This window comes from Electrona antarctica, assembly GCF_951216825.1.
Source record: "Electrona antarctica genome assembly, chromosome: 20".
NCBI classification, from domain to species: domain Eukaryota; kingdom Metazoa; phylum Chordata; class Actinopteri; order Myctophiformes; family Myctophidae; genus Electrona; species Electrona antarctica.
The window spans coordinates 11,934,085-11,961,004 of record NC_136801.1 but is presented as its reverse complement, the minus strand read 5'-3'; the positions used below and the strand labels follow the sequence as shown (position 1 = coordinate 11,961,004).

The 26,920-nt window shown below is 41.7% G+C and overlaps 1 protein-coding gene across 3 annotated transcripts in view; it reads right to left on the bottom strand.

The window, feature by feature from the left end:
• The window catches only part of smchd1 (structural maintenance of chromosomes flexible hinge domain containing 1), a 46,140-nt gene that overhangs the window by 14,180 nt on the left and 5,040 nt on the right, over window positions 1–26,920 (bottom strand). For all 3 annotated transcript variants that reach the window (XM_079489763.1, XM_079489762.1, XM_079489764.1), the window contains exons 5-34: window positions 26,042–26,124; window positions 25,802–25,935; window positions 25,553–25,667; window positions 21,850–21,969; window positions 20,021–20,187; window positions 19,810–19,903; window positions 18,140–18,353; window positions 17,108–17,219; window positions 16,028–16,214; window positions 14,662–14,859; window positions 14,458–14,571; window positions 14,231–14,340; window positions 13,755–13,837; window positions 12,915–13,040; window positions 12,006–12,083; window positions 11,598–11,711; window positions 10,420–10,564; window positions 9,752–9,851; window positions 9,368–9,443; window positions 8,356–8,495; window positions 6,952–7,080; window positions 5,306–5,533; window positions 4,793–4,941; window positions 4,593–4,681; window positions 3,891–4,009; window positions 3,052–3,213; window positions 2,333–2,461; window positions 1,682–1,761; window positions 1,189–1,346; window positions 344–465 (exon numbers count right to left, since the gene is read on the bottom strand). In XM_079489763.1, the coding sequence (XP_079345889.1) occupies window positions 344–465; window positions 1,189–1,346; window positions 1,682–1,761; window positions 2,333–2,461; window positions 3,052–3,213; window positions 3,891–4,009; window positions 4,593–4,681; window positions 4,793–4,941; window positions 5,306–5,533; window positions 6,952–7,080; window positions 8,356–8,495; window positions 9,368–9,443; window positions 9,752–9,851; window positions 10,420–10,564; window positions 11,598–11,711; window positions 12,006–12,083; window positions 12,915–13,040; window positions 13,755–13,837; window positions 14,231–14,340; window positions 14,458–14,571; window positions 14,662–14,859; window positions 16,028–16,214; window positions 17,108–17,219; window positions 18,140–18,353; window positions 19,810–19,903; window positions 20,021–20,187; window positions 21,850–21,969; window positions 25,553–25,667; window positions 25,802–25,935; window positions 26,042–26,124 (3,875 nt within the window). The remainder of the gene's footprint in view (window positions 1–343; window positions 466–1,188; window positions 1,347–1,681; window positions 1,762–2,332; window positions 2,462–3,051; window positions 3,214–3,890; window positions 4,010–4,592; window positions 4,682–4,792; window positions 4,942–5,305; window positions 5,534–6,951; window positions 7,081–8,355; window positions 8,496–9,367; window positions 9,444–9,751; window positions 9,852–10,419; window positions 10,565–11,597; window positions 11,712–12,005; window positions 12,084–12,914; window positions 13,041–13,754; window positions 13,838–14,230; window positions 14,341–14,457; window positions 14,572–14,661; window positions 14,860–16,027; window positions 16,215–17,107; window positions 17,220–18,139; window positions 18,354–19,809; window positions 19,904–20,020; window positions 20,188–21,849; window positions 21,970–25,552; window positions 25,668–25,801; window positions 25,936–26,041; window positions 26,125–26,920) is intronic.

Here is a 26,920-nt window from a genome sequence, read left to right as displayed (position 1 = left end):
GTTCTCAACTTTATCACGCCGTGACCCCCCAAAATAATCATATTTGATCTGGGGACTCCTCACCCTGATAAGCACTTGGAATGTAGGCATTCAATTTAGTTTGACTTGATTCCAAGTGAAAATAGAATATCTACAAGCTCACAATGCCTCTTTTTGCCCCTTTCTTTTTGGGGAAATATTTCACCAGTTTTTAATAGTATAGTTTGTTGCAGTAATGGTCTTTTTATTTTCTGGTCCTTAAATTGTCACTTCACTTTCATCTGGGCACGCCCCAGAGGTTGAAAACAACTGCAATAATGGACAAAATATGTAAAATTGTGACTTTTGCCTGTCAGTCACTCACCCCTGATGGTGGCATAGCTGGTGGTGCCCCAGCGCCTGCCTTCCACAGGAACATAGACATAGCGGCAGGGTTTATACCCTTGACAGGAACACCTTCTTCTGAAGCCGCAAACGCTGAGAACACTGAAGACAGAAAGACAACGGAATGTCAGGATTAAAGCAAAATAAAATCTCACAACAAATTATTTGTATCGCCAAGTCCTATTATGTCTTAAACGATGTAAAAGAAGGGCTCTTTCACTTGAAAGTTGAAATAAATCAAAAGCTGTTCGTAGCTACAGTAGTCAGTACTGTTGTACAGGGCTGAGACATGGACCCTTACAGCACAACAGGAAAGCACCCTGGATGGAGTAAAAGGCACTAGATGCCACATGGACGTAAGACCCTGTCCCTGATGTTAGATGGAACAGTGTGGAGGGCAGCGATTCAGAAAGTCCTAAGTTGGTGTTGGCTAGACCGGACTCTTGCATCGGGGAAAAAAAGTAAAAATGAACCCATTTTGACCTGAGATCAGATTCTAAAAATGTCTTCTACATCCTGACAGTTTTCTGAAAAAGCTATGTTTCTATCAGTCGTTCTTCGATTTTTCAAAAATAGCAGACCTATGAGCTTGTAGATCTGCTATTTTTCAATAGCTAAAGCATAACATAATGCTAACACCAAAAGGCGTTCCCGCCCAAAATGGGTCAAAAAGAAAAAAGATAGACACACAGTGAGTGTCATCAAAGGGGTAGGTTAGAGGTGCATGCACTGTAGGTAAGACTGGTATTGGTGTTATATACATTCATCTCTACACCAATGCAATGCATATGGCTCGAAGCCCAGCAACAGACAGTATGTACAGACCTGGAAGGGTGCCCCCTGCAGGACACACAGCTTTGTCGTCGTATTCCACCTGCAGGCTGACAGGTTTGTTGGGGTTGGGGACGATGGTGAGTTTCACAGAAGGGCAAGGCATGGGTTTCTTGTTAAAGGTCCCGCTGAATTGCAGCGTGTATTCCCCCCTGGATCGGCAATGGGATATGAACAAAAATGCAACAGCACATGTTATGGACTCCTCAACCTTTCAACCCTTCCCCCACCCGTGTCCCTAAAGCCTAATTTATACTTTGTGTTGCATGCCAATTGGTGTCTGATTTTCACCTGTACATTTCGGTTAAAAAACAAAAAATAACAGTACATTTCAGTGAATGGCAAATACCAGGGTTCCCACACATTTGTGTGGGACCCAAAAAAGTAACTAGGAAAACACACTGTTTTAAAAGCTCCCAAACAAATGTATTAACAGAGAAACAATACAACGTTTCTTCAGGTATCAAATAAAAAAGGGTACACTCACTTTGCTCCATGCACGCTTAATACAGTGAATTTGGCTTTCCCCTCTGCGTCTACTGGCTGGGACGTTGCATTCGTTTTCACCTGAAATATAATTAAATTATGTGAAGTTGTAAAGGTCCTGACTCCCCATCATGAATATTCAAATATTCCAAAGTCGAGGTTGCCTTTTGTTCACTCCGTTTTATTTTAAAGTGGACAATCAAGCCAAGGATATAATTTTAAAAAAACAATTCAGCACAAAAATACTTTAAAGAACAAATACAAATTATTACCTTTATATTTTGTTTTCAATTAACCCATTAGAACAGATATAAAAGTTCAGTGTGTCTTGTCGTGCCACGTTTGAGCTTGCACATCTGCTATTAACACTATTTTGTAAAAACTTTTAGAACTACTGATTTAGAAGTAATTTGTAGAACCGGAGCTTCCTTCCCGATAATGTCATAAGATTAAATTAAACTGGGCTTCCAGTAAATAAAATCTATAATGACTAAAACCCATTAGAATCTAATGGTACTAGTCCACTCCTAGGGATGTGACCAACGGTTGCAAAGGTACCAGTGTGACAGAAAGTCCTATAGATCTTTACATATAAACATAATTCATAGTAATATCCCAAATCCAATTGACCATTTACACTTGGTACACTAACCTTTAATGCAGAGGACGTGGACCTAAGCATGACTACAACTCTCTGGTCAGGGGAGGGGTTTCCCCACTCATCACAAAGCTGGATGAGGAAGGGCGTGGGGATGCCCTGCTCATTCAACACCTGCAAGGGCTAGAGCAAATAGGGGAAATGGTTAATGAGATTTAAAATAGCAGACATGTGGCTTAAAGCAACAGAATCTCATGACTGAAAACGTTTGTTAGGCCAAGTCCCAATCTGTGATTTGTGACACCGGGTGTTTCCTAAACAATTAGCACAATATGATGATGTTTTGTTCATATTTTTCACATCTCAGATGCTTTAATGAAATATCTGAGGCCATTAGGGTATTATGAATGCTTCTGAACATGCATTCTATAGCTACGTTGACCAATTCAAACACTCTTTAATATAATCTATTCTATTGCTACTTTGAAAATGTACTATTACTATTTAACTATTACACTGTTTCATCTTAAAATAACGGAAAATAGCAGATCTACAGCAGATCTTCTATTTTTGGTCCACGGCATGATTCCATAAAAGACTGCAGAATCCAAATGACTGAAATCAGTCGTGGCAACTGATAACTTTAAATAATCCATACAGACAGGGAAAGAAAATAACATAAAATGGCCCGGCATTGGGTGGTAAATGTACTGTAGGTATTTAATCTGGCAGTGAATGAGTTATGGTCAAGAGGGAAAGGGACGTTTTCTTACTAGCTCTGGTCCACTGAGCAGTTTAAGCTGTGCAGGTGCTCCGGGGTTCACCATGATCCGAAGAACCTCTGAAAAGCTTTTCCAGGTGAAGCTCAGCTCCCTGGCACCAAGGGTTCCAGAGAGAAAGCGTATGCCTGACACAGCAATGCGATGGTTGCTCTCCTGTGGTTTCAATACAAGACACAAACAGTGAAGACATCGCCATTCGAAACCTCTTCCCTGCATTTTTCACATCTGCCTTTTATCGCATAACATCACGCAAATCGGTACACAGTGGCCCTCATTTAGTGTAAATTCTGCCTTAAATTCGAGCGTGGGTTTTGGCGTGCACTCACGTCGCTACAGCATTTATGAAGCGATCGTAAATAGCTGATCCCGTCGTAAATTTGGGCGTACGCCGCGTTGATAAATGGCAAATTGCTGACCCACAATAACATACCAGGCCTGTGCTCCGAAGACTTAGCCTGGTTAATAAACCAGACCGAATCAGCCGTTGGCAAAAAAGAATTGCCTACCAGCGGATTACGGTCTGGCGAGAGCACGCCTCTTTCCTACAACCGAGAACAGGTCGGACCAATCGGGACACGGTATGCAATATGGGCGGGCTTTGGTACAGTGACGTTCAATGCTTGAGACTTTTGACTGACAGTAGCTCTGACCAATTGCGTCAAAGAGAAAATGTTTGAACCCGCCCCCTGGGAAATGAAATCCAAGTGGAGCCAGCCCAGACTAATATACCGCGACAGTGTTGTGTGATATTAGTCTGGCTTATTAGCCAGGCTACCGAAGACTACCTTTTCTAGTTACACTTCAAGAAGATCATCTTAACACTTTCATACCTGCCATGTGAGGCCAAGCTTTTGTTTATCCAAACCCTCAGCATCCACAGTGAGCTGATCAATGCAGGTGGAGGTCAGCACATCTGTTACATTTCCGTACTTGTCGTTGAGTTGCAAGACTGAAAAAAAGAAAGAAATCAGCCCCGTCTGAACTGAGTGGTGCTGTACTGTACTTGTACGTGTGTTTGTGTTAGGCTGCGCAACAGTGACACTTGGTGGTGAAAAATACGCTATTTCCGTGCTTAGACATACACAGAGACAGACATACAGACACACATTGCTGCGTATAGGAGTGGCTAGCATCACTCAACAATCAGCCTGGTATGTATACAATGTACCAAAAATAAGAGGACTATAAGAGAGAGAGAGAGAGAGAGAGAGCAACATACATTTTTGAGTGGTGTAAACCACTCCTACAACTGGCTTTTTTGTGCAGAAAAAATGAGCATGGTTGCTATGTTCACCCTGTTGTAATGACGTAATGAAATCACACCCGGGTGAACAGGGTGAACATAGCAACCATGCTCATTTTTTCTGCACAAACAAAGCCAGGTAATGAAATCACACCCGGGTGTGATTTCATTACGTCAGACATGATGTCATTACGTCAGACAGACCTTACACCACTCAGTTCACACGGGTGTGATTTTTTTCTGGAGGTCCCTGGCTGGCACAAAACATGATGCTGTTGTTCAAACTCACAGATATATCCAGGTAGTGTGTCACCGATCCTCACATTAGACACGTAAGCTAGCACGGATTTCAGCTTGGTTGGTGCATCCGGACGAGGGCTAAGAAAACACAAGCAAGTGCACGAAATGTGAACTTCATCAGCAGATGGAATTTGAGTGGAACGGATTTCAGATAGTGAATAATAAACTCCATTAAAGAGTTCTGCTTACACTACAGTGAAGGAGGTCTCCACGGACCCACCGGCACCTTGGTATGACACCTGGTAAAAGTGCTGGTCCTTCACCAGCGTTGGCACTTGGACGACGGGAAGCTTGCCCAGAGCCAGGTCCTCCAGGTTTCCGTCAGCGCTCCAGTTAACCTGAAGACGAAAGAGAGAAAAAAAAAGATACACATGCCATTCTCCGGTTTACTTCCCGTATCTGCGTGAAGTAGGCGGCCGCCTTTTTAGGAGACTGGAAGCATGTTGGAGTCTATTAATTCCAATGGAAGAGCAAACATGAACACAGCTTCTGAACCCTTCTTTAGCCCCGTGGTCACTGAACTAAATATTGGACCCGATGGTCATAAGTCACACAATCTTCCCACATTTTCATACTTAAATGGCTTTTTTCAGAGAGACAAATGAGGAGAAAACCTACTTTATAACAAGTACGTAACAGAGTACTTTTACATTACTTTTACACACTTAAAAAGTGTGAGCACTTCTTCCATAACGGACACACCTTGATCTGTGCAGCATGCTCCTCGGAGAGAGGCACTGCTTTGCCTCCCTCGTCGTACAGTCTGTAGAATAGGTTTTCGAGTGAGTCTCCTGCCACCCATTCTATCTTCTCCTTGTTCTTCAGCGTCATTTCGTCCTCGCCCTCCTGACTCCAGATCTCCACCTGGGACACCCGCGTGCTGGGGACGACCGTGACCTCCCTCATGACGGCCGCCATGCCCTTCTGACTCTGAACAACAGCGCCAAAGAAGGATGAGAAGGAGGAAGATGACAGCGGTGTTGACAACTTCGTCAACAAATAAAAAGTAGACTAAATGTTAGGGGAGGGACTAGTTGAGAAGAGATCCAGTAGAACTAAGAGATACCATGCTTGTAGCTTGTAAATAAACTGTAGATTTAGCCTACTAAAAACTTTTGTTGTGGTCTATTTTTAGTTGCCTAAAGTCAACTCAAAATAGACCACAACAAACATTTCAGATGACTAAATCTAAATGGATGTTTAATCAAAAGACTGACTAAAACGACAAATCTTTGCTGTCAAAATGAACACAGGAAGACAGTGAGAGACATGTCCAAAGTTCATGGATTAATACAAAAATAAACTCTCACTGCCGAAAATGTTTGTATGACCCAATGTGCGATTTGTGAAACGGTATACACTAGCACTGATTCCTAAACAATTATCACAATATATAAAATCATGATGTTTTAGTAATATTGTTCCTGCTGTTCTACAAACTGCCAAGCAGGTGAAGAAATCACAGATCGAGGCTTACCTTTTGCTTTCATATGAAATATTCAAGACTATTAACAATTTGGGTGCCGGAGAATTTTTCAGAATAAAGGTGTTAGGGTGCTAAGTAGATGAGATTTTACTCCCCCCAGTTGTGTGGTACAGCCCTATGGAATATATGGAATGCACATGCTAATAAGGAAATAGGTAGCTGATATATTGCACTTTTACCTTAGCACTAGGTATACTCTTGGTTGCTTGTTTTTGCAGAAAATGCACTAAAGACTTCTGGTGATTAGTAGTTTTTGTTCCCTACCTATGTTGAATACACTTATTGTAAGTCGCTTTGGATAAAAGCGTCTGCTAAATGACTGTAATGTAAATAAAAAGTATTTAAAATGTTGCTTTGATGCTCAGATTATTCTTAGGAAGTATTAAGTTGTTTTTTTTATTAGCATATGCATTCCATACTGTACATTCCATAGGGCTAGACCATAAGGGCATATGACATCATCAACATTGCAACAGGAGCAGTTCCTATTGCGTTAAAGATTCTCTATTTATGAAAGAAATACAATATTTAAGGGGTCCCAGGCACCCCTCGCTTTTATTTGATAGGACGTGTGTGGATGTCCTTATTCAAGTGTTAAGATTTTATGGAAGATGCTTCTGAACATAATAACAGTAAAAGTAATGCATTGAGAGCTTGTAGTAATGCATTGAGAGCTTGTAGTAATGCATTGAGAGCTTGTAGATAGGCTATTTTCACTGCACAACATGCTTTCATAGAAGACATTCAAGACATGCTGGCTTCTATGGAATCCAAATGTCAGTCGCCACGTTCAGGATCCTCGTTTAGGAATCAGCAACTGAGAACCTTAATCCATGAAAGTTTCAGCCACGGAAAAACTTACAGGCACAGCAAATTTGGCCTTTAGATTCCTTCGCTCTCTTTTCATGTTCTTCAGCTTTATCGGCTCTGTGGTTACGCGACCGGCTCCCGTGCTACTGCAGTCGATGGCCACTGATGGGAGCTGCTGCACCTGGAACACCACAGGGGAAAACTAATAATAAATCATCTGACACAGTAGAGCACATGTCACTGTACAGTGAGGTTTTTTTTATGTCAGATTTTAACATGTCACCCTACCAACAGAACAATATAATTAAAGTAAAAAAAATGCCTTTTGGAAAAGCTGCAAATGAACCCCGGAAGCTTCTACACTATTCCCTCCACTTAAACTAAGATGAAGTTACTGTAGCACGTGACTTTTCACCTTATGAAGACCTCCCAAGGTCGAAACATATTGGCAGTTGGCTTTTAATTTAAAAAACAATCCTCTTTATTACTCCCGAGTGCCCGGATCATGTGTTGATTTTTCAAATGTCTTGATCCCGTTTGAACCGTGAGAGCGCCATTTTCACTTTTTACTATAGTTACCTTTTTACCTCCTTGTTTTTGCTGATGGGAATTATCGTGTCGAAGACCTAATAATAAAGGCACAAAGACTATGAACATATGCTGTAGGGTTGTCTCTTTGTTTGGAGTGAATGTTGGAGTGAACCATTACATTTCATTTGCAGAGGTTGGAGAAGGATGAAAATAAGAAGGCCTTCTTATTTTCATCCTTCTCCAACCTCTGCAAATGAAATGTAATGGTTCCCACCGGTGGGGTTGTCTAAGAGACGGTAAACATGGAGGACGAACACTGGCGACTAACATTCTATGACAAACACTCTTGCTCAACCCAGATGACTTAACCCATTTAGACCTGAGGGCGATTTAAAAAAAGGCCATCTCACCTAAGCTTTCAGAAAATCTAATTCGTTCTTCTCCTGCCAAAAAACAACAACAAAAACAAACCAAAACAGGAAAAAGCTTTCCCGGGTTTTAAAAGGTATAACGTCGTCTACGCTTTCCGAGTCTTAACGGGTTAAATACTGAGTGAGAACTGACTCACCGACAACGCCTCTCACTCTTTATTACTTTCTTGAGTGGGATATTGTCTGCTGAGCTGGATCCAATGTTTTTTATTAAGTTAACATGTGAAATGTGGATGTAAGATGCCCACAGAGATCGCTCATGCAGCAAATCCAAGGATGATCGCAGCTTAGTTAGCACGATCGCAAGGGTAGCTAATTAAAGTCAATTGGACCAAATGGACACGTATGGGTCCATTTTCTTAGTATTGAGGAATGCATTCATGATTGATTTTTCTCAAACGGGACAGGATTATTTTTGCTCCACGACAACCACAGACTGTACCAGCCTGGCAACCGATGTCCAGTGATAATCATAAACACGGAACATAACATGCCTCGCAGCAAACAATCAGCTTGGGGTGAGCCGCGATGTTTCCAGCTTCGTCGTGGATTTCAACATCGAAGATGATAGGGTTGCCATTCTCTACGGTCATGACTTTGTCCTTTCCTTTCACGTAGATGGAATGAGGGTTGCCTGCAAAACATTAACAACACAGCTCAGGACCCAGTGTTAGTTATACAGACTGACTTTGTTGACCTGGGAACCCCCCAAATGTCTACATGTCCCATCCTCCCCCCTTCTCTCACACTCACACACACACACACACACACACACACACACACACACACACACACACACACACACACACACACACACACACACACACACACACACACACACACACACACACACACACACACACACACACACACACACACACACACACACACACACACACACACACACACACACACACACACACACACACACACACACACACACACACACACGGCCGGTCAAGCTTCTAGTCACCACAACCACAGCTGTACAACATCTGGCACACTTTGTTGCCATGACTACAACCTCTCAAAAGGCCCCTTACTTCACCGCTCTATCAGCACAAAAGGATGTTTCTTCTCATCACTGACCCCCAGGTTAGTCAGTGTTTATTATGACTGAATAGTTCACATTCACTGGCCCATTTATTGCTTCACAAGCAGCAGTGGAATAAGTACACACATTTATTTTAAGCAACAAGTAGCAATACCACTTGCTTCTCATTATCTAATTTTTTGTAATTTGTGTGTGTGTGTGTGTATGGTGGGATGTTTACATTACCCCAAACATTTTTCAAAGTAAAATATCCCCCAAGTACAGTACTTGAGTAGTTACTTTCCACCAGTGTTAACGAACAAATGAGGCATGCAGTTTTTGCCAGAGGGGTCGTCTGAAAAATGTAAATTTTAACAGTGCTGCGACTACAGCTGTCATTGTAGTGTTGTAATACGAGTTCTTGGAAGCATATTTATTGTTCCACTTCCAAATTAATACGGATGCAATCTCACCAGGAAGGAGACTGATCTTGACCGTCTGAGAGTCCACCGAGAGGCCAGGCAAGCTCACTTTCAGGTCATGTTGTTTCTGCAAAATAATACATTATTCATTTATTATTCAACCTATATTTAACTGGGGGAAAAGACAATAGCTTTTTATAGATTTGTGAAAACTTTTGCATTGAACTTGGCTTTAAAATGTTGTTTCTGTAATGAATTGGGCCATTGACAGTTTTGAGGGGGAAACTAAAAAAGTACTTTACACACCAGAAGGCAAACTATTGAAAAGGATTTGGAACCCCCTCAAGGACCGTTACGGGTCGCTGGACTTTGAGAACCACTGCTTTGAAATGAAACACAAGGATTGCTAGAAGTACTAGTGCTTTACTCTCTAACCTCACTATGGTAGTGCACTTTGCCCCTCGCTTTGACGCCTGTGATGGTGAAACTGGTCCCTCTGGCATTGGTTCCCTGGAAACTGACATCCACGTCGCCACTGAAACAAAGTAAACACAATAAAGCAAATTTAGCTGTGGATGCGCACACACGCACGCACGCACACACACAGCGCAGCACACGCACACACAGTGATGTGTCAATAAAGCTGATTCTGAAGACAAATTAAATCTGCCAAGTCCGAAAAATGTAATCTTTATTTGTGAAACAGTGTCAAAGGAGCCATACCTGGAAGACTCAACATGTGTTCTATTGCACTTCAAATACTCCATTCCATCTTAAAATAACAAATACAAGGAAATGGACCATCTACAAGCTTATATGCCCATTTTCAGTGCATGACATGCTTCCTAAGAAGACATGCTGAATTCTATGGGAATTCAAATGACTGAAATCAGTTGTGGCGACTGATAACTTTAATCCATGATTAATTTATGTCAGACCAGAGGGATTGTCAATGAGTGACAAGAGGGAGGGAGGGAAGGAGAGCTCCTCTTCATGCTTGCCTGAGAACGTCTCTGTATCCCCAGCTAAGAGTTAGCTAGTATAGTCTAGGATTACGTGCTGAACAAACTCTGCAAAAAGCAAGGAAAAGTGTAAAAACCCACCTGCATTCCAGCAGTGGTTTGAGACCAGGAGGGGGCAGTGCTGGGTTTCCAAACTTATCCTTGATCTCCAGGGGGAGGTCAAATGGCACCCCCACATGGAGAGGGGCGGTCACTGCACACACCACAAACCTTTCAGCGTTTGCCTCTTAGGGAAGAACAGAAGAAAAGGTGGTTAGGGAATGTATCATGATTAGCTGATTTGGGACAGACAATCTATACTAGTATAACCCACTGGTTCTCAACCTGTCCCCTGTAAAATTACATTATAACTACCCTAAACAAACATTAAAGTCCATAGACTTGGCTAACCCTAACCCAATTCTAGTGCTGTCTACGTAACATGCTATAAGTCTGTATAAAATGCTATCTAAGTCTACATAAAGTGCCATCTAAGGGGCTAGGGCAAGTGCTACGGGCCATGATGGAGTCTGAAAAGGTGGGTTTTCAGACTTCGGGGGAAGATTGGGAGTGAGGCTGCAGTTCTGATTGTAATGGGAAGTGCATTCCATAGTTTTGGAGCCTGGACAAACGTGCATGACATTATTTAAATAAACTAGAAATACGAGGGAATGACAGAGGGAGAAATCAACTTTTAACGTCTACCCGACAGGAGTTTTCATGTTGCACAGCAAGACTACGGTCATTAGTATTATTGCCATCACCTGGGTGGGTCAAGCGTGTAACTTTCCCCGACATTAAGCCGTGTATATGTTCAACAACACAGCCATGCAAAATAACATTGACAGCTATGAGGTGGCGAAAGCTTGACCTGCATAGTAACAGTTGCTAAACTATTTGGATTGGCATGGGACAATCGCTTTTTGGGGTGGGATTTAGCGAAGGGCAAATTAACTCTTTGATATTGCCATGTTTCATTCATAATATTATAATTAATAATGCAATCAGACATGTACACAAAACTATTCAGCTTACAGCATGTCAATTTGTGCCACGCTGCAAGACTGTACATCTGCTATTTTTCTTTTTATGTCAACAAATGTTTGGAGAAGTTTTAATACATTTGATTTTTTTTAACACAAATACTCCCTTCTGAGGGTCCCTGGTACAAAACGTTTTTATATGGGGGTCCGTGGCCAATATACAGTATATCATTTTGGGGGTCATTGACACAAAAAAACATTTGAGAACCAGTAACATAAAGAACATTGGGCTGTTACCTGTGATAGTGAATGAAAGTGAGTAAATAGGAAGAGGTTTTCCACCAAAGGTGTTGCTGTCGTCGAGCACAGTTTTGAGGTAGAGAGTATGCTTCCCGAGCTTGTCCAGATTCTCTGCACAAACATGGAGATGCGGTGTGATGTTTTGATGACCATATTGTAAACGGGACATTAAAGTCAAAAAAATTACATGACCACAACACACACACACACACACACACACACACACACACACACACACACACACACACACACACACACACACACACACACACACACACACACACACACACACACACACACACACACACACACACACACACACACACACACACACACACACACACACACACACACACACACACACACACACACACACACACACACACACACACAGTAGAATAGTACCCATGGGTTTAAACCAGTATCCCCACGCTGCTCCATGCTTCGCTATGTGACAAGTTATCTCCTGATCACCATCAGGACCTGCATATGAAGGAGATTAATTATGACAAATTAATACACGGCTATATTTCAAAAGTATCTATGCGTTTTGGTGATAAGAGCAATAATTAACCCATTTAAACTGGAAAGCATCCATGTCATTTTAGATTTGGCTATTCAAAAAGAGCAGATCTACACACTCACAGCATGTCACTTTGTGCCATCTGCTATTTCTGAACATTTTGGATGTTCAATGAAAGTGTTCATTTTGCAAGAACAAAATTCCCCTGTCAGCCTTCTGATTGGTCCCTGCAGGCTCTTTCTGCCATGTTCCGCCCTGGTTCCGCCTTGTTTATATTGAATTTGCTAAAACAAACATGATATGCCCAGTCGCTGACACAAAACATTTTTGGGTTGTTGGGTTTGCAGTAGCTCTGATCCATAGGTCTAATGCCCTCATTAGAGCTCTGATCCATAGGTCTAATGCCCTCATTAGAGCTCTGATCCATAGGTCTAATGCCTTCATTAGAGCTCTGATCCATAGCTCTAATGCCTTCATTAGAGCTCTGCTGCTCTTCTCATCCCATAGCCTTAATGCAACGGCAGCAAAGGGCATTAGGGCCATGGACCAGAGCTAGGTTTGCAGCCAAATAAAGCTATTTGGAGGTCCTTGGCACGAACACATGTCTACTACTGATGTAGAAGGCATTTGTAGAATCGGCCTCAGGTCTTAATGAGTTAATAACTGCCAACAATTAGCTGGCATTGGGGAATCTGAAAGGCATTTGAAAGGTTCAGCCAACCCTGATTGAACGCTCAACAACTTCAAGACAGTCGAGCACGGTGGCCATGCAATAACACAGATGATCTTACCATGCCAGACCACTTTGAGCTCAATCTCCAGTTTCTGTGTGCTGCTGTGTTTCTGTTGGCTGCTGTGTGTTGGAAATCTGGATATCAACTCCCCTTTCTTGTTCGTAATATCGACACGAAGCGGCCCTGAAAACAGAACAAACAACAAGTGTCATTATTAGGAACACCATCAACATGCATACCTATCAACGTTGTCTCTATTGGGTGAAAACCTCATACTGTATGTCCAAAACTATTTCTTTTCAGGATTTGAATTCAAAGCAGCAGATCAATAAGCTTAAAATGGGACGATACTCGTAATTATAGTTTATCGTGAAAGAACTCAACAATAATCGTATTGCAGATATTTAAATTTATAGTGAAAATGTCCTCCGTCATACGCTAGGATGAATTAGCTTTTGTTGACTACCACTTAAACCCTCTACAGTACTTGATATAACATACCTGTAAAGAACGCGTATTTGGTATGCTCTTATTTCAGTCTACAGAAATCTATTCGCCAAAAATAGTGAGAGTGGCTGGATGGTAACCGCAAGGTTGCCAGTTCGAACCCGGGCTCCCCCAGAGTTAGTGTCGAGGTGTCCTTGAGCAATACTCTGAACCTCTGATTGCCCCTGATGTGCTGATTGGTGCCTTGCATGGTTTCCGCTGCCATCGGTGTATGAATGTGCGTGTGAATGGGTGAATGAAATGCACAATCTAGGTAAAGCGCCTTGGATAATAAAAAAAATGCACCATTTACAGGTGGTTTCTGCCTGGCAGCGACAATATAGTACTTAGTGGGCAAGGCTGAGAACAATGGGAAGGTGAGGCTGGAGTGCTACGTTGCGACAGTATTACCTAGTGCAGTCCCTGCAGCATATACAGCATTTTGCGGCCATTCGTTCTTATCGGGCCAACTCACATTCAGCTTATCTGGCAGCCTGGAACAATGAAACACATCAAACTCATCAATGCTCCATCAATGCCAAACAAAAAAAATCTTTTGTAAACAAAATCAACTGTAAATTTAGACTAAAATATGACTAAAACTAAATGGAAGAGAGATCAGAGATATACCATGCGGTACAACTTAACTTTCAATCAGGGTTCCCACGATTTTTTTAACAATGAATTTTCAAAACTTTTCCAAATTCACATGCCCATACGGTGCAATGAGACCCTTACTCCAGTGCCATCAACGTCCCAAGACAGACTCGAGTGCAGGTGTCACATTAAAACATAATTGTGTATTCACATTTTTCTGGAGGGATGTTATTACTACTCTATATACCAAGCCAGCAGGTGAATTGGCTCTCAATTCTCTTTGCACTCACTTGGCTAGTTCACCATCAATTATTTTCTTGATGGAAGAATTGGTGGCAGTCCTGTCTATCTTACTAATAAGTAAAGCTCGGCAGGGTTCTTCGTGAAGTGCTTTTGGTTCCTGAGAAAACCAAGAGAAGGTTAAGAAGTTTAGCACATTTACCGTAAATCCATACAGAAAAGCAGCTTATTTTTACAATTATTTGATAGTGATTACAAAGATTGTTTGGTTCCTCACCAGAGCCAGTTGGACGTATCCGACCGTGGCATAGACATCGTCATCATAGGTACCATAGAGCAAAAAATGCACTATAGTGCCGATGAGGATGGGTTGCGTTTTCTGAGACTTGACCTATACAAAAGGAAGTGTAAAGTTTGGACATCTCCACAAATTAATTTCAAAAAGAGCATGTAGTCACTAAATGGCAGGAGAAATGCTCACAAGTTGGCCTGTTTTGTATCGTTTGCCATCCCATTCAATGGAGGAAAATGTAGTCCAGGGGTACTGTTTCTTCTTGGTGGCCACATCTGGTCTTGAGATTACAGTCTTGGGGGTTTCAAACTTCACTTGCTTGTCCTGTTCCTCATGGCAGCTAGCAAGCCACTGGGTGAACTCCTTCTGGATTTTAACCCGTTGTTCCTGTGAATGTTATTAAAAATTAAGATTAGAAAGAGATTTTTTTTAATGTTGCGGCAACTAGTCACACGTCATCTTCCCAACAGAATCAAGGATTGGGGCTATCCGATTTTGGTTGTTTCTATCCGTGGCCAGGCATTTTGAAGGGTATCGATGAGCTTCAATTGAGCTGCTTTTGTGTCAGATATAGTGCGTTGCAGTCCCGCTCGCTTTCAGAACAACGAGGGCACCAGAAGAGAATAGATTTTTCCATAGATGTTTCAGAAAGTATTTATTTTAAGACCTTTAAGCCTCGGACAATGCCAACTCGGCTCCTGACAAATCATGAAAATAAACACACATTTTTGGGCCGAACAAATAATTAGAAAGAAGAAAAACTTTTCTTCTAATTATTTGTTCAGCCCAAACAATTGTGATTTCATGATTTGCCAGGAGCTGAGTTGGCTTTGTCCGAGGCTTAAAAGGTCTTTAAATAAATACTTTCTGAAACGTCTATGGAAAAATGAATGGGAAATTCTCTTCCGGTGCCCTCGCAGGGGACGCTCTATTCAGTCAGCCACATTTTTAAATTGGCACAATGAAATTGGAACTTTCTAAGATGTCCAAAGTAAGAGAACTGATACATTTAAAACACAACTATATAGGGGCGTGGGTTAAATACGCTCCTATGTCCTTGTGTAATTTTGTATTTTTGTAATTTTTGTTATCCGTCATATAGAGGGTATGTGCATGCATAAAGTGAGTGGCAAATCGAGTGATTAAGTGTGTCGCAAAGTGAGTTTAACGTTGTTTAACATCATTTAATGCAATCAGTCACACGCATACCCTCTATTATGTACCATAGAATCTCACAAGTGACTTGAAACAGACAGTATCAAATATGATTGACTGACTATCGTAAATGATAAAGCCGGGACAATTTGTTTAGAATTGGACCACAATTCTTATGAGATGATTCTAAGATGACCCAATGATGACCCAATGTTATTCTCCACACAGAAATTACTTTTTATGTTGCTGTACATGAATGTCATTTCTATTGACAGTTAATGACAATTAATCGTTAAGTTTTAATAGTTTAACGCAACTTACGTTTATCTGCGCATGCCGAGACTAAACAATTAACGCAACTTACGTTATTTGGTGGGGAAAGTATTAATTGTCGTCTTGCCTGTCCATTGACAATACGGGTGAATATGGTTCCCTTGCTCCTCAGCTTCGGCTCCAGGTCAGTGAAGGTCAGCTTGTTTGTGCTGACTTGGAAGGCATCGTCTGTAAAAAGCACCCCTGAAAAGCGACTGAAAACTTCTGCAGGCAGAGACAGTCCTTTACTGGGCTTGGGCTTGCACCAGTCAAACCTACGACAAATGCACAATGATAAAAGGATTTAAGTCAGTGGCCTTCAAGCTGTGCACGGTATGCAGAAACCCATAATGAAATGCACAGGAACTTTTGAACTCAATTACTTGTGTTAGTGCACAGAGACTAGAGTCACTCACACAAGAGTTGCCTTGATGCAAGTAATATTAAGTGTCAAAGAGGGTCAGCTGGATCCTCATTGACAGACACCTCAGCTATGCTGAACTGAAGTGACTGGAGTAACTTGAAAATGACTGAAGACGTGTTTACTGTGACTAGGGTAAGCTTACATTTCATATCACAAACACCATATAGTGAAAACTCCTGTAACTGTAACAAAAAAAAAATCTAAAAAATAAATAAAATAAAATTATGAATCGATTTTGAATCGTTCATAACGGGAATGGCGATTCTAATTTGTCTGTCTCAGCTAAGGGTGTCCTTGATTACATATGTTGAAGACCCCTCATTCTGATTAAAAAAAATATATATATATATGGTGTAAAATGTTAAATAAAAGGGTCATTATATGAATCCTAATTTAATATAACTCCAATGTTGAGATATAGAGTGTATGTGCAATTGCGCATGCATAAAGTGAGTGGCAAATAGAGTGCCAAAGTGAGTTTTCTGACTTTTCTGTTTGGATGTATGGGGTCAAGGCCAGAAAGTAGTTTTTTTGCCACTCAGTAGGCATTCCCACATAACTTCCGGGTATGATGATAATTATGTCACACACATACCCTCTATATACTGAGGCTATTAAAGTAGAGAAAAAGCATGATTTGTTTTAAGTATTCTTCCACAATGAATAATTCTGTAAAAGTACATGAAAAATAAAACAATAACCAATATATGAAGACTTTCAAATATACAATATAGAAATCCTTACTCAGATACTGTGGTGTATGGAATCAGTCGTCCATTCCAAAAACACTCAAATATGTCCCTCTTTCCACGGGCTTCATTCAGGCCATCAGTCTCGTCGTCATCTTCAATGGGTGCTGACATAAGCAGAAACAATGGATACTAATTTAGCTAAATTAGAAGCACAGTCATGATTTAAAAGAATATGAGGATTATAATTTAACACATTCCCTGTGATTCACATTATTCCCGACTTTTTACCATTGTCTCTCCCTGCGGAACACCAACTTTTGTTTTATATGATTTATTCACAGTTTTTTGATAACTTTTAAGACATGGTTTCTGTCGGACAAACCGGTGACGCCACGCGGTTGGATCATGTGACCGGAAACAAAACAGACTCTCGATTCTCAGGGCTTCTGGGAAATCGAGGCACAATGCAAAGTCTATGGTGCGTAATGGCCGCATCCATTGAGCTCTGTTCCCCGTTGTTGGTGGAATATTTTTCGACTCAAACACAACTGGAACTATTTTCAGGCGGATTTTCATGAAATGGAGGTACAATCCAGAATGGGTGATTCTTCAAAGGTTAGTGAAAAACTGCGGCAGGGAAACGATGTTTCACATGGGAGTCAATGTGTTAAGATTATAATTGTTTGAAATAAATACAAAATAATATGAAAGAAAGGCATATGAAAGCCATCTTAATCCCACTAACTCTGTGGTTCTCTACTCCCAGGGAAGTCCCTTCATTATTTTATTTTTTTAATAAAAAATAAAAAAACATTGGCCAAATTGCCAAATAATATAAGAAATAGGCAGAAATTGTGAAAATAGCATTGTAAGGTTGTAGATCGGCTATTTTCAGAATATTTATCTGTGGAACCGAGTTAAACATAATTCTACATTCTGTAGTGCTCATCAGGTTGAACTCTCCAATTCAAATATGATTAATTTGGGGGGTCGTGGCCTGAACGGCTGAGAATGCTTGGACAATGAGCTAAAAGTAGCCTGGCACCACCTTTGTGTACTGCATCTCAAAAGGAGCATTCATTACCTATCATGGCATGGGGGTCTTCCGGGTAGGTCTCCCTATCGTACATGAAGGGATGGTACCTCAGGACTCCCTCCACTTTTCCTCCGCCCTCTACCTCGGCCTTGAACTCAAACGTGTCAGTGGTGGCATTTATGTACAGAGTCTGCATATCATCATCAAGCTGCCGGAGGTTCATCACACAAGGAATTTTGGTAGGTTTTTCCCGCAAGGTGATCTAATGAAAAAGACATTAAATTCAACATTCAAAACAATCATTGGATGCACAGACAGACACTGGTTTCTCGAGTATATTCTGAGATGTTCCGATATTTTTTCCATATGGACCCTAACAGGTCTGTAACTGAGTTTATCAGAGTTATGGGGGTCCTTGAAATGAAAAGGCTTGAGAACCACTGATCTAGGAATTTAAAAAAAAACACACCCGTGTGTAGTGAGGGGCGCTAATATATTAAAGTCTAACTCATGTGGATTAGGTGATGTAATGGTGATGTAAAACAAATGGTGATAAAACAAACATTAATAAATTATGGACTTGGATGGTTATTTGTCTCAACTGCTCAATTGTTAAAGCGCAGCTACAAGTTAGTAGTAGTAATGATAACGTAACTAGTACAGCAAGTGTATAAAAGTGCAATAGAGCGCCGAAGTCCTGACGTCACTCGCTCGATTCCCCTGGTTCACGGAAGTAATTTCTCTATGGAGAATAACATCTTAAAATAGTTTCATATAAGCGGTGTGGTCCAAAAATAAACAAGCTGTCTCGGCGTTATTGTCAGGGAGGTGTCTCTGTATCGTTTGAGACAGTCAGTCACTCATATATGATAGTCTGTTTCTAGCGAAAATGTAACTAATTCAGTAGCAGTAACAATAGCGTTTTCTCTCAGTCAGTTGATTCTTCATATCCATATGAGTGAAGCGGCCTGGATGATTTGCTTATTATATGAGGCGATCTAAAATCCCCCTATGGGGATTACAATGCAAATAAAAAGTACATGAACCTGTGGATTTGCACCCTCTACCGATATTGACGTCAGACTTCGGTGCTCTATGTCATGAAGCATTCAAAATAGGACTGTATATGACAGAATTGTGTGATAAATTAGTCAAATTACGTGGTATCGGTTTGGCATAGACTGGCATACTCACCGACACCAATACCAGAATTTTAGGCAGTATTGGCCGATACTGGTATTGGAATAACTATTTTCAAGCACATATTCCTGTCCCATTACATTAGCCTGTCAGTCAATGTCAGACAGAAACTTTGTCATTTTTTAAATGCCCACACGACTATTACCTGGCCCACTGCTGCCACCTAGTGGCATAAACGAAATATAGCATTCTGACCCAGGGGAAATTCAATCCATATGGTACATGTTTTTTTAATTGGACCATAATAACAAAAATTGTGTTTGATCAAATCAAAATCAAAATACAGATATTTAAAAAAAATCGCACAAGCCAAATTGAATTATTGACATTTTGCAAAAACAAGTCGCCATGATTACAACAATGCAAAATCCAAGCCTTTTAAAGATTTATATTCACAAGAACAGGCATTTTCTCATGAGAACACATTAAAGTCAGAGCATATACAAGGATTTGGGGAACCTGCACAAATTGCAATCCCTGTATCAATAAACAACAAAAAGCAACAGTGGAACAATTACCTGAATGTCAATGTTTTGTTGGGGATCTTCTATTGGAGCGGACATCCCCGTCATATTCCCATGCGGGCCATGAATGTAATAGTGATAGACATGGCTAAAGATAGAATACAATAATAATAATGCATTATGTAGCATGCAATCAGTCAAAGTGGATAATTTGGGATAATCTGATAATCTAAATTGCTGTGAGAGGGGGCAGGCGAATACTCACGCTAGTTCTCTCATACAGCCTTCAAAGTCCTGTTTAAGCGTGGCGATGTGGTCTGGCTGCACTCCTGTGATGACCACCGCTGTGAAGCTCTCCTTCTCAAACTCCTCAGCAATGAGATCACGGAGAAAACCATCATCATCTTGCTTCACGTGTGACGAGTCACCCACCTGCAAAATAGCACAATGTGCCCAGTTGTGGAAAAAGTACTCACATTTTTTACTTAACTCAAGGTATCAATACTGCAAAGCATCAATACTAAAGAGCCCCTGAGGGAGAGAAGCGTCTGGGAATGCCCATTATCATATGGACCTTCTTTTTTTGACGTTTTCGGGCCGGGGAGGGCGTAAAAGTGTGTGCTGATTAGTAAGGCCAGGCGGGGGCCTCTGGCCAGCAGTTAGGGCCCAGGTACTTAATATCAGTGTCAAAACACTATCCATGGCTGTATTCACATTTCACAGGGACGTAGCTGACCATTTGGTTGACCTTCTCGTAGGATATTTGTGCTGCCCCCCCCCCCCCCCCTCCCGACGAGAGCGCTGCTATTCCTCATCCAGATTGGCTATTTTCGCTGTTTGTGAGCATGCACACACGGCCGCTCGTTATTACGCGGCGGAGCCACGGAGAAATCTGTTATTTTGAGGGTCGGCTCGGCACTTTTTTGGCACATTTTGTTGCCCCCTCGGCGTGTTGCCCTACTCGTAGTGCGTATTGCACGTATAGGTAGCGACGGCACCAGGGCTGGACTGGGACAAAAATTCGGCCCGGGCATTTTCGCGTGAATTTGGCCCAGACCGGCCCACCACAACCAGCGCGCAGATAGGCAACATAATATTATGTGCCCCCCCCCCCCTGCACTGCACCGCCGGGGGGGGGGGGGGGTCAGGGGGGGCGCTACCCCAGAATGGCAGCACGCCCGGACCTTTCCTGGTGGCCTGCCGCCTATTGGCCTGCCTGCCTGTCAAAAAATAAATAAAAACGTTTTTTTTTTTTTTAATCATGGCGGCCCCCTACGGTCGCGGCCCACCGGGAAAATGCCCGGTATGCCCGGTGGCCAGTCCAGCCCTGGACGGCACTGTGTATTCAAGCCATGGATATATGGATATGGTGACCATCTGCTGTTATGCACATAATTTCCCATTGATTGGTTGAGTTGGTGGCTCCTCGATCATAGCTATGATAGATCCCCAATTTTCTGTGGAGACCGGCGACAGAAGCGTGCAAAAGCAGCAAAACGAGGGGCCTCTGGTTCTCCCCCCAGTGTGGGTGGTGGTGGTGCTGTAAGCTTAGCGGTGTGGTGGACGCCAACAGGTTTAGGCGTCCTCGCGTCGAAAATAAGTTTTCCCTGGACAAACTTATTTTTCTTTCTCCGGTGCCATCGCGTGTCTGTCTGTCTTTGCTGTCTCAAGAATCAAATGAAGAATGAGGTCGGGACATTGTGTGCGCACATGTTTATATGTCGTGGCGTGAAAACCGGTTCTGGGGGGATGCAGAGGTATGTATAAAGATCTTTTGAAAATAACAGATCTACAAGCTCACAATGCATTGCGGTGCAATGCTTGTAGATCGGTTGGGTAATGTATGTTTTGTAATAAGAGAGAAACTGGCATATAAAGTGAAGGGAGTGAACCTTGCATTTTCGCTAACCAATAAGAGTGCAGAGGGGCGTCACTCCAAATGTGGTGACGTCAGTGTTCTCCACTGTGTGGAGACGTGAGCCGAGGGGGGCCATCTCTTTCAGGCTACACTACAGAACCACCGATATACTGTATGCCCTGCAGACTCCACTCATCCACTACTTTTGATTTATTTGAACATGGCGAGACACTCACTTTACGGTTTCTGATAACACCACTGTAGATGTCCTCTTTGTTCTTCTCTTTTTTCTCAAACTGTTCTTTTGAGATGATCAGCTCATGGACATCTGGACAGCCTACTGGTCTGCTAATCATCTACAAAGACAGAAACACACATTTAACATCCTTATTTGCGTGAACTGTGACACCTTCTCGTTTCACCATACAGGCATTTGTAGAAAGAAATAACTAGCCATTTTAATAATAAAGATTTCATCAAAGTAAGTAAACAAGAGTGAATAACAATAAGAACTGATGCTGTGGGAGGAAATGGCAAAAGAGATTAATGAGTAATAACATTTGCATTGGAAGAAGATAGAAAGAAGAGGAAGAGAAAACAAAATAAAAGGAATGAAGGAGTTAACAATTAGAGGGTTAAAGGGATAGTTCAGATTTTTTGAACTTAAGTTGTATGAAATACTTGCCATTAATATAGTGGTTGCAACTGTATTCATTGATTGCCCGAGTCCCATGGTGGGAGTTCTACTCTGGTTTTGGTCAATATTAAGTAGTTCCGGTCATTTTGTGGGGGGCACTGGGGCCACGCAGTAAAAGAAAATTAATCCACAAAACGAACGTAATTTGTATTGTTGACCTATTTCTAAAATATTAGCGCGACTTTCGTTCAACTTTGACACCTCTATCACATGGAACTATTTTTTGGGCGTAGTGATATGGACACAAAAAACATAGTTCTGTGTGATAGAGGGGTAAAAAAAGAACAGAAGTTGCACTAATATTTTAGAAATAGGTCAACAATACAAATGACGTTAGTTTTGTGGATTAATTTACTTTTACTGCGTGGCCCCCAGTGCCCCCCACAAAATGACCGGAACTACTTGATATTTCACCAAAACCAGAGCAGAACTCCCACCACAGGACTCTGGAAATCAATTAATACAGTTGCAACCACTATATTAATGGCAAGTATTTCATACAACTTAAGTTCAAAAAATCTGAACTATCCCTTTAAGGGTTAAGGAAGGGAGTAGCAGGGCAGGAAAGAAATACCAAACTTGATAGGTAGAGCCCTATGAGGCATTCTGAAGATTTGACAGGTTATCAAGGTAATTACGGGACCCCACGAAGAAGTAAATCCTCCTGGAGAGCATTGCAGGGCGTATTTAATTTTCTCAAGGTTTAAGAATAACATTATGTCTTTCAACCAAAGGTATGATTTGGGGGGAGTGGAGTCTTTCCAGTCTAGAAAGACGATGCTGAGCTTTTATGTTACACGTTTTAGGGAGTACGCCAAAGATTGCCACTTCAGGACAAGGATGTAAATTTGTATTTAACATTTCTGACAGGGACCCAAAAGTGGCAGTCCAGTATTGCTTTAATCGAGAGCATGACCAGAACATGTGTTAAATTTGCTGGAGATGTGTACGTGGCATCTATCACACTTGTCATGAAACCTGGTATACATTCTAGCTAGTTTGGCTTTGCAGTAATGAGAATTGAGAACGGTGTAGTACTTTGAGTTGGATCAAATTTAGCCTGGCACATGAGGTACAAGTGGTCCTAAAATTAGATCATAAATTCTTATGAGACCCACCCCTACTCTGGCTCAGTGGCTCGGATTTGCGCCTTGCCGACTGGGACTATTGGGGACTATTGGTCAGAGCCATTGGTCCTCATTCACAAAGGAGAAATACGCCAGAGTGTAACGGAAGCGGAACGGAAGCGTATACAGATGCGGGAAATTCCGTCCGATCACGCTACGTTGCTTTGCCGTGCAATTCAAAGAGCGGTGTGTACCACAGGTACGCAGGTGTATGTCATAAAGAATGCGAGCGGGTGCCAAATGATCGGAAAATCACCCGACAACTTCATTTGCATTGATCCACGCCCCATTTCACACCATAAAAGGCGTCAAGCATGACTCAGCAGACAGCAGTAAAAAAACAAAAAAGAACTATAGGCCTTACAGCTCAAACGAAATAGAGGTCCTCCTGACGGAATGCAACAAAATAATGATATTTTCCAGTATAGTGGCTTCACAAATTAAAATTAAAATGATTGCTGGAAAGAAATTAGGCTATATTAGGAAATTAAAAGAAAATTATCTGACCATGTCAAGCGCCGGAGCGACGACCACCACCTGCAGTCTCTTTTTTTACATCCATATACCATTACATTTGTGCGTGATTCTTTATATTGTCTATAGCCTACCATTAAACTATATAAATCATTTTCCCAAGCTTACAAAACGGTGAACGCTGCTCCGCACCGCTGCAGCAATGTCAAGCTAGCTGACTTACAGTATAAAATGCAGCTTGGCCATTTATTTATTTAAGTTCGGGACCAAGGCAGCAAGCTAGCCTATACTTGGCAATTATATTATAAAGCCTTTTCTTTTCTATTGAACAATTGCTCACTCACAAGTCACACCTTTGCAGAGGTAAAACAGATCCGATATTTTTATCAGAGCTGCATTGATTCATGCGGGGAATAGATTAATATCATCTCACTGTCATCTGTCTGAATGCCATGTGGAGAATGGATTTGTTCTGATCATGGACACGTAGGCATAGGCCTATAGCTATTTAAAATTTCAACCATATACGGCGGGTAGCCTCCTCTTTGTCAGATCTAAGTGCAGGTTCATTTATGATGATGTCGTCATATTAAAATGATTCACGAATTTCGCGGGACATTTGGCACCAAACTTGATTGATCTCATCAATGTAGTAGCCTACAGCCTAGCTATAAGTTCCCCATATTATAATTAATTAAGGTGCACTGTCTTAAAACTATGACTGGCCGAATTGCACGCGCTGATGCAATAATGTGGACCCTCGTGACTGCTGTCTGTCTGTCAGACCGGCATGTCTGTGAACCATAGAAATAATCTGTTCTGTCCGGGCCGGGCTCACCGCACCGTTATATTCATTTTCCAATGAATTCGTACAGTGCAGAATGCAGATAAGTGTATATTCTTATTATAATTGTGAGTTTGTTTTTTAACATGCAGCGCGAGTCCGCGAGAGCCGATCTACAAGCTCACAACGTGTTGCACTGCGAGTAGAAAGCTGTCAAGTGCAGCGCAATCGCGCATGCTAGAAATATCCTAATAAATAAATAAAAAGGTCGGGTTTGCAAGGGCAGTTTCTGTATGGGACTCTAGGCTAACCTGCCTCTAGAATGCATGCATTTAGGCATCCAAGTGATACTTGGCTTTTATATAAGCTATCATTTTTTTATGTGCTGACCAATGTTTTGGACACATGCCTACATATTTTATCTGAGATTTGGGGACTTTTAATTGATTCAGAATGAAGACTAAAGCCTTCTGAATAAATATACGCAAGCAGTACACGACCCTCTGAGCTGGCGCAGCTTATAGCGGAGTTTCCGACCAAACAACGTCACCGTAAAGTTCAAGTTCATGAATTCCCACGTAATGTGGGAATCCACGTAAATGCCAGTCCGCTCACGTTACGTAACGTTATGAGCGTAAACGCTGTTGTGAATGAGGACCATTGGCTCTAGATACGAGTGAAAAGCGAGCTCCCCTTCACTGTTCATCGAGCATACTCTTCCTCTAGCAACATCACAAGCACAGCAGGTGACAGTGATTGTCTTACATTGTATCAAAAGCATGCACAATGAAAAACTGTTGTCAACTCAGAATGAAACCACTTTTCATCCTATATCAATACACATTTCCAACATTTACCCTGGTACAGTCTCCTATGTAGAACACAGCTTGTTTTCCTCCCACACCAAAGTAGGATATATCACTGTTGATACTGCGATAGACAGGATCAGGACGGGTATATTCTTGACTTTCACTGCAGAAGAGAATTACTTTAGGTCACAGGCAAACTTAATGATACAATTTCTACTTCTAAAATGTTAACAAAAATCACAATGATGTAAAATGTCTCTAAATCAAGTACTTTGTGTAGCCGGAGGATGAACCAACCTTTCAAATTGGCTTTTTTTCCTGTTGAACTTGGACAGCCTGTACACTGCCCAGTTACTGAGCTGCTTTGAAGACATACCATGTCCATTGTCCAAGACAACCACTGCAGGCTTCCCCAGAGTCTCATCAAATAACTAGACGTGACAGGGCACACACATGCAGCTGACAGTTAGTAACCATCCATCAATAGCTTTGATTCATTGCTAAAATGCCGAATTTTATGACAAATCCATGACTAACCAATCGGATCTCTATTGTCCGGGAGCCAGTGTTTCGTGACGTTGCTGACAGCGCGTTATCAATCAGCTCTGCAAGGGCATAGGCTGGGGAAAATTTTAAACATGATATTAGTCAAATATACGATAGCAATAGACATTCTTCCTCTGACTATTTCTAATCACCTGGAAGTATTATAAGATTTTTTCCTATCGTATGCGACTATTTAACAAGTGACAGATTTCCACACTAACAAAAATAAGGTAATTTGTGATAAGACTCTTCCCCAGGCAGGGGACTCGGGGGGGCCCTGGTCCCTGCCCAATCGGTGATTCCAGCTTGTGCTGTCGCCTTAGGTGACTGGGCTGTCTGTACTCGCAGGCCAGCCAAGGGGGCAAAACTCCACCTGGCTGCCACGTGCAAAGGCCCACTGGTGCCAGAATGTATTGGACGCCTTGGGATTACGGACAGCCCAGGTTAGGGCAAGAGCACGAGCCCCACTCACTCTACTCTGCCAGACCAGGGTTAGACAAACATTGCCTCTCGCCCATTGACTCGCATGTTATATGACAGATTTTCCCATGTAAATAATGTATCATTTCAGGAGCAAAAGCTTCAAAATCTCTTCTAAATCTAGTCAACAAGGCCTGCAGTAGACTATGCACTGGAAACATGTGCATGACATTATTTCAATAAACAAAACAGGGGGAATGTCCGCCATGATGCCATGGCTAACATTTCCCTGTACTTTTAGTTTATTGAAATAATGTCATATTTGTAGTGCATAGTCTACTTCAGACCTTGTTGACGATAATCGATTATTTACATGGGAAAATCTGTCATATAACATGCGAGTCAATGGGTGAGAGCCAATGTTTGTCTAACCCTGGTGAAAAAATATTT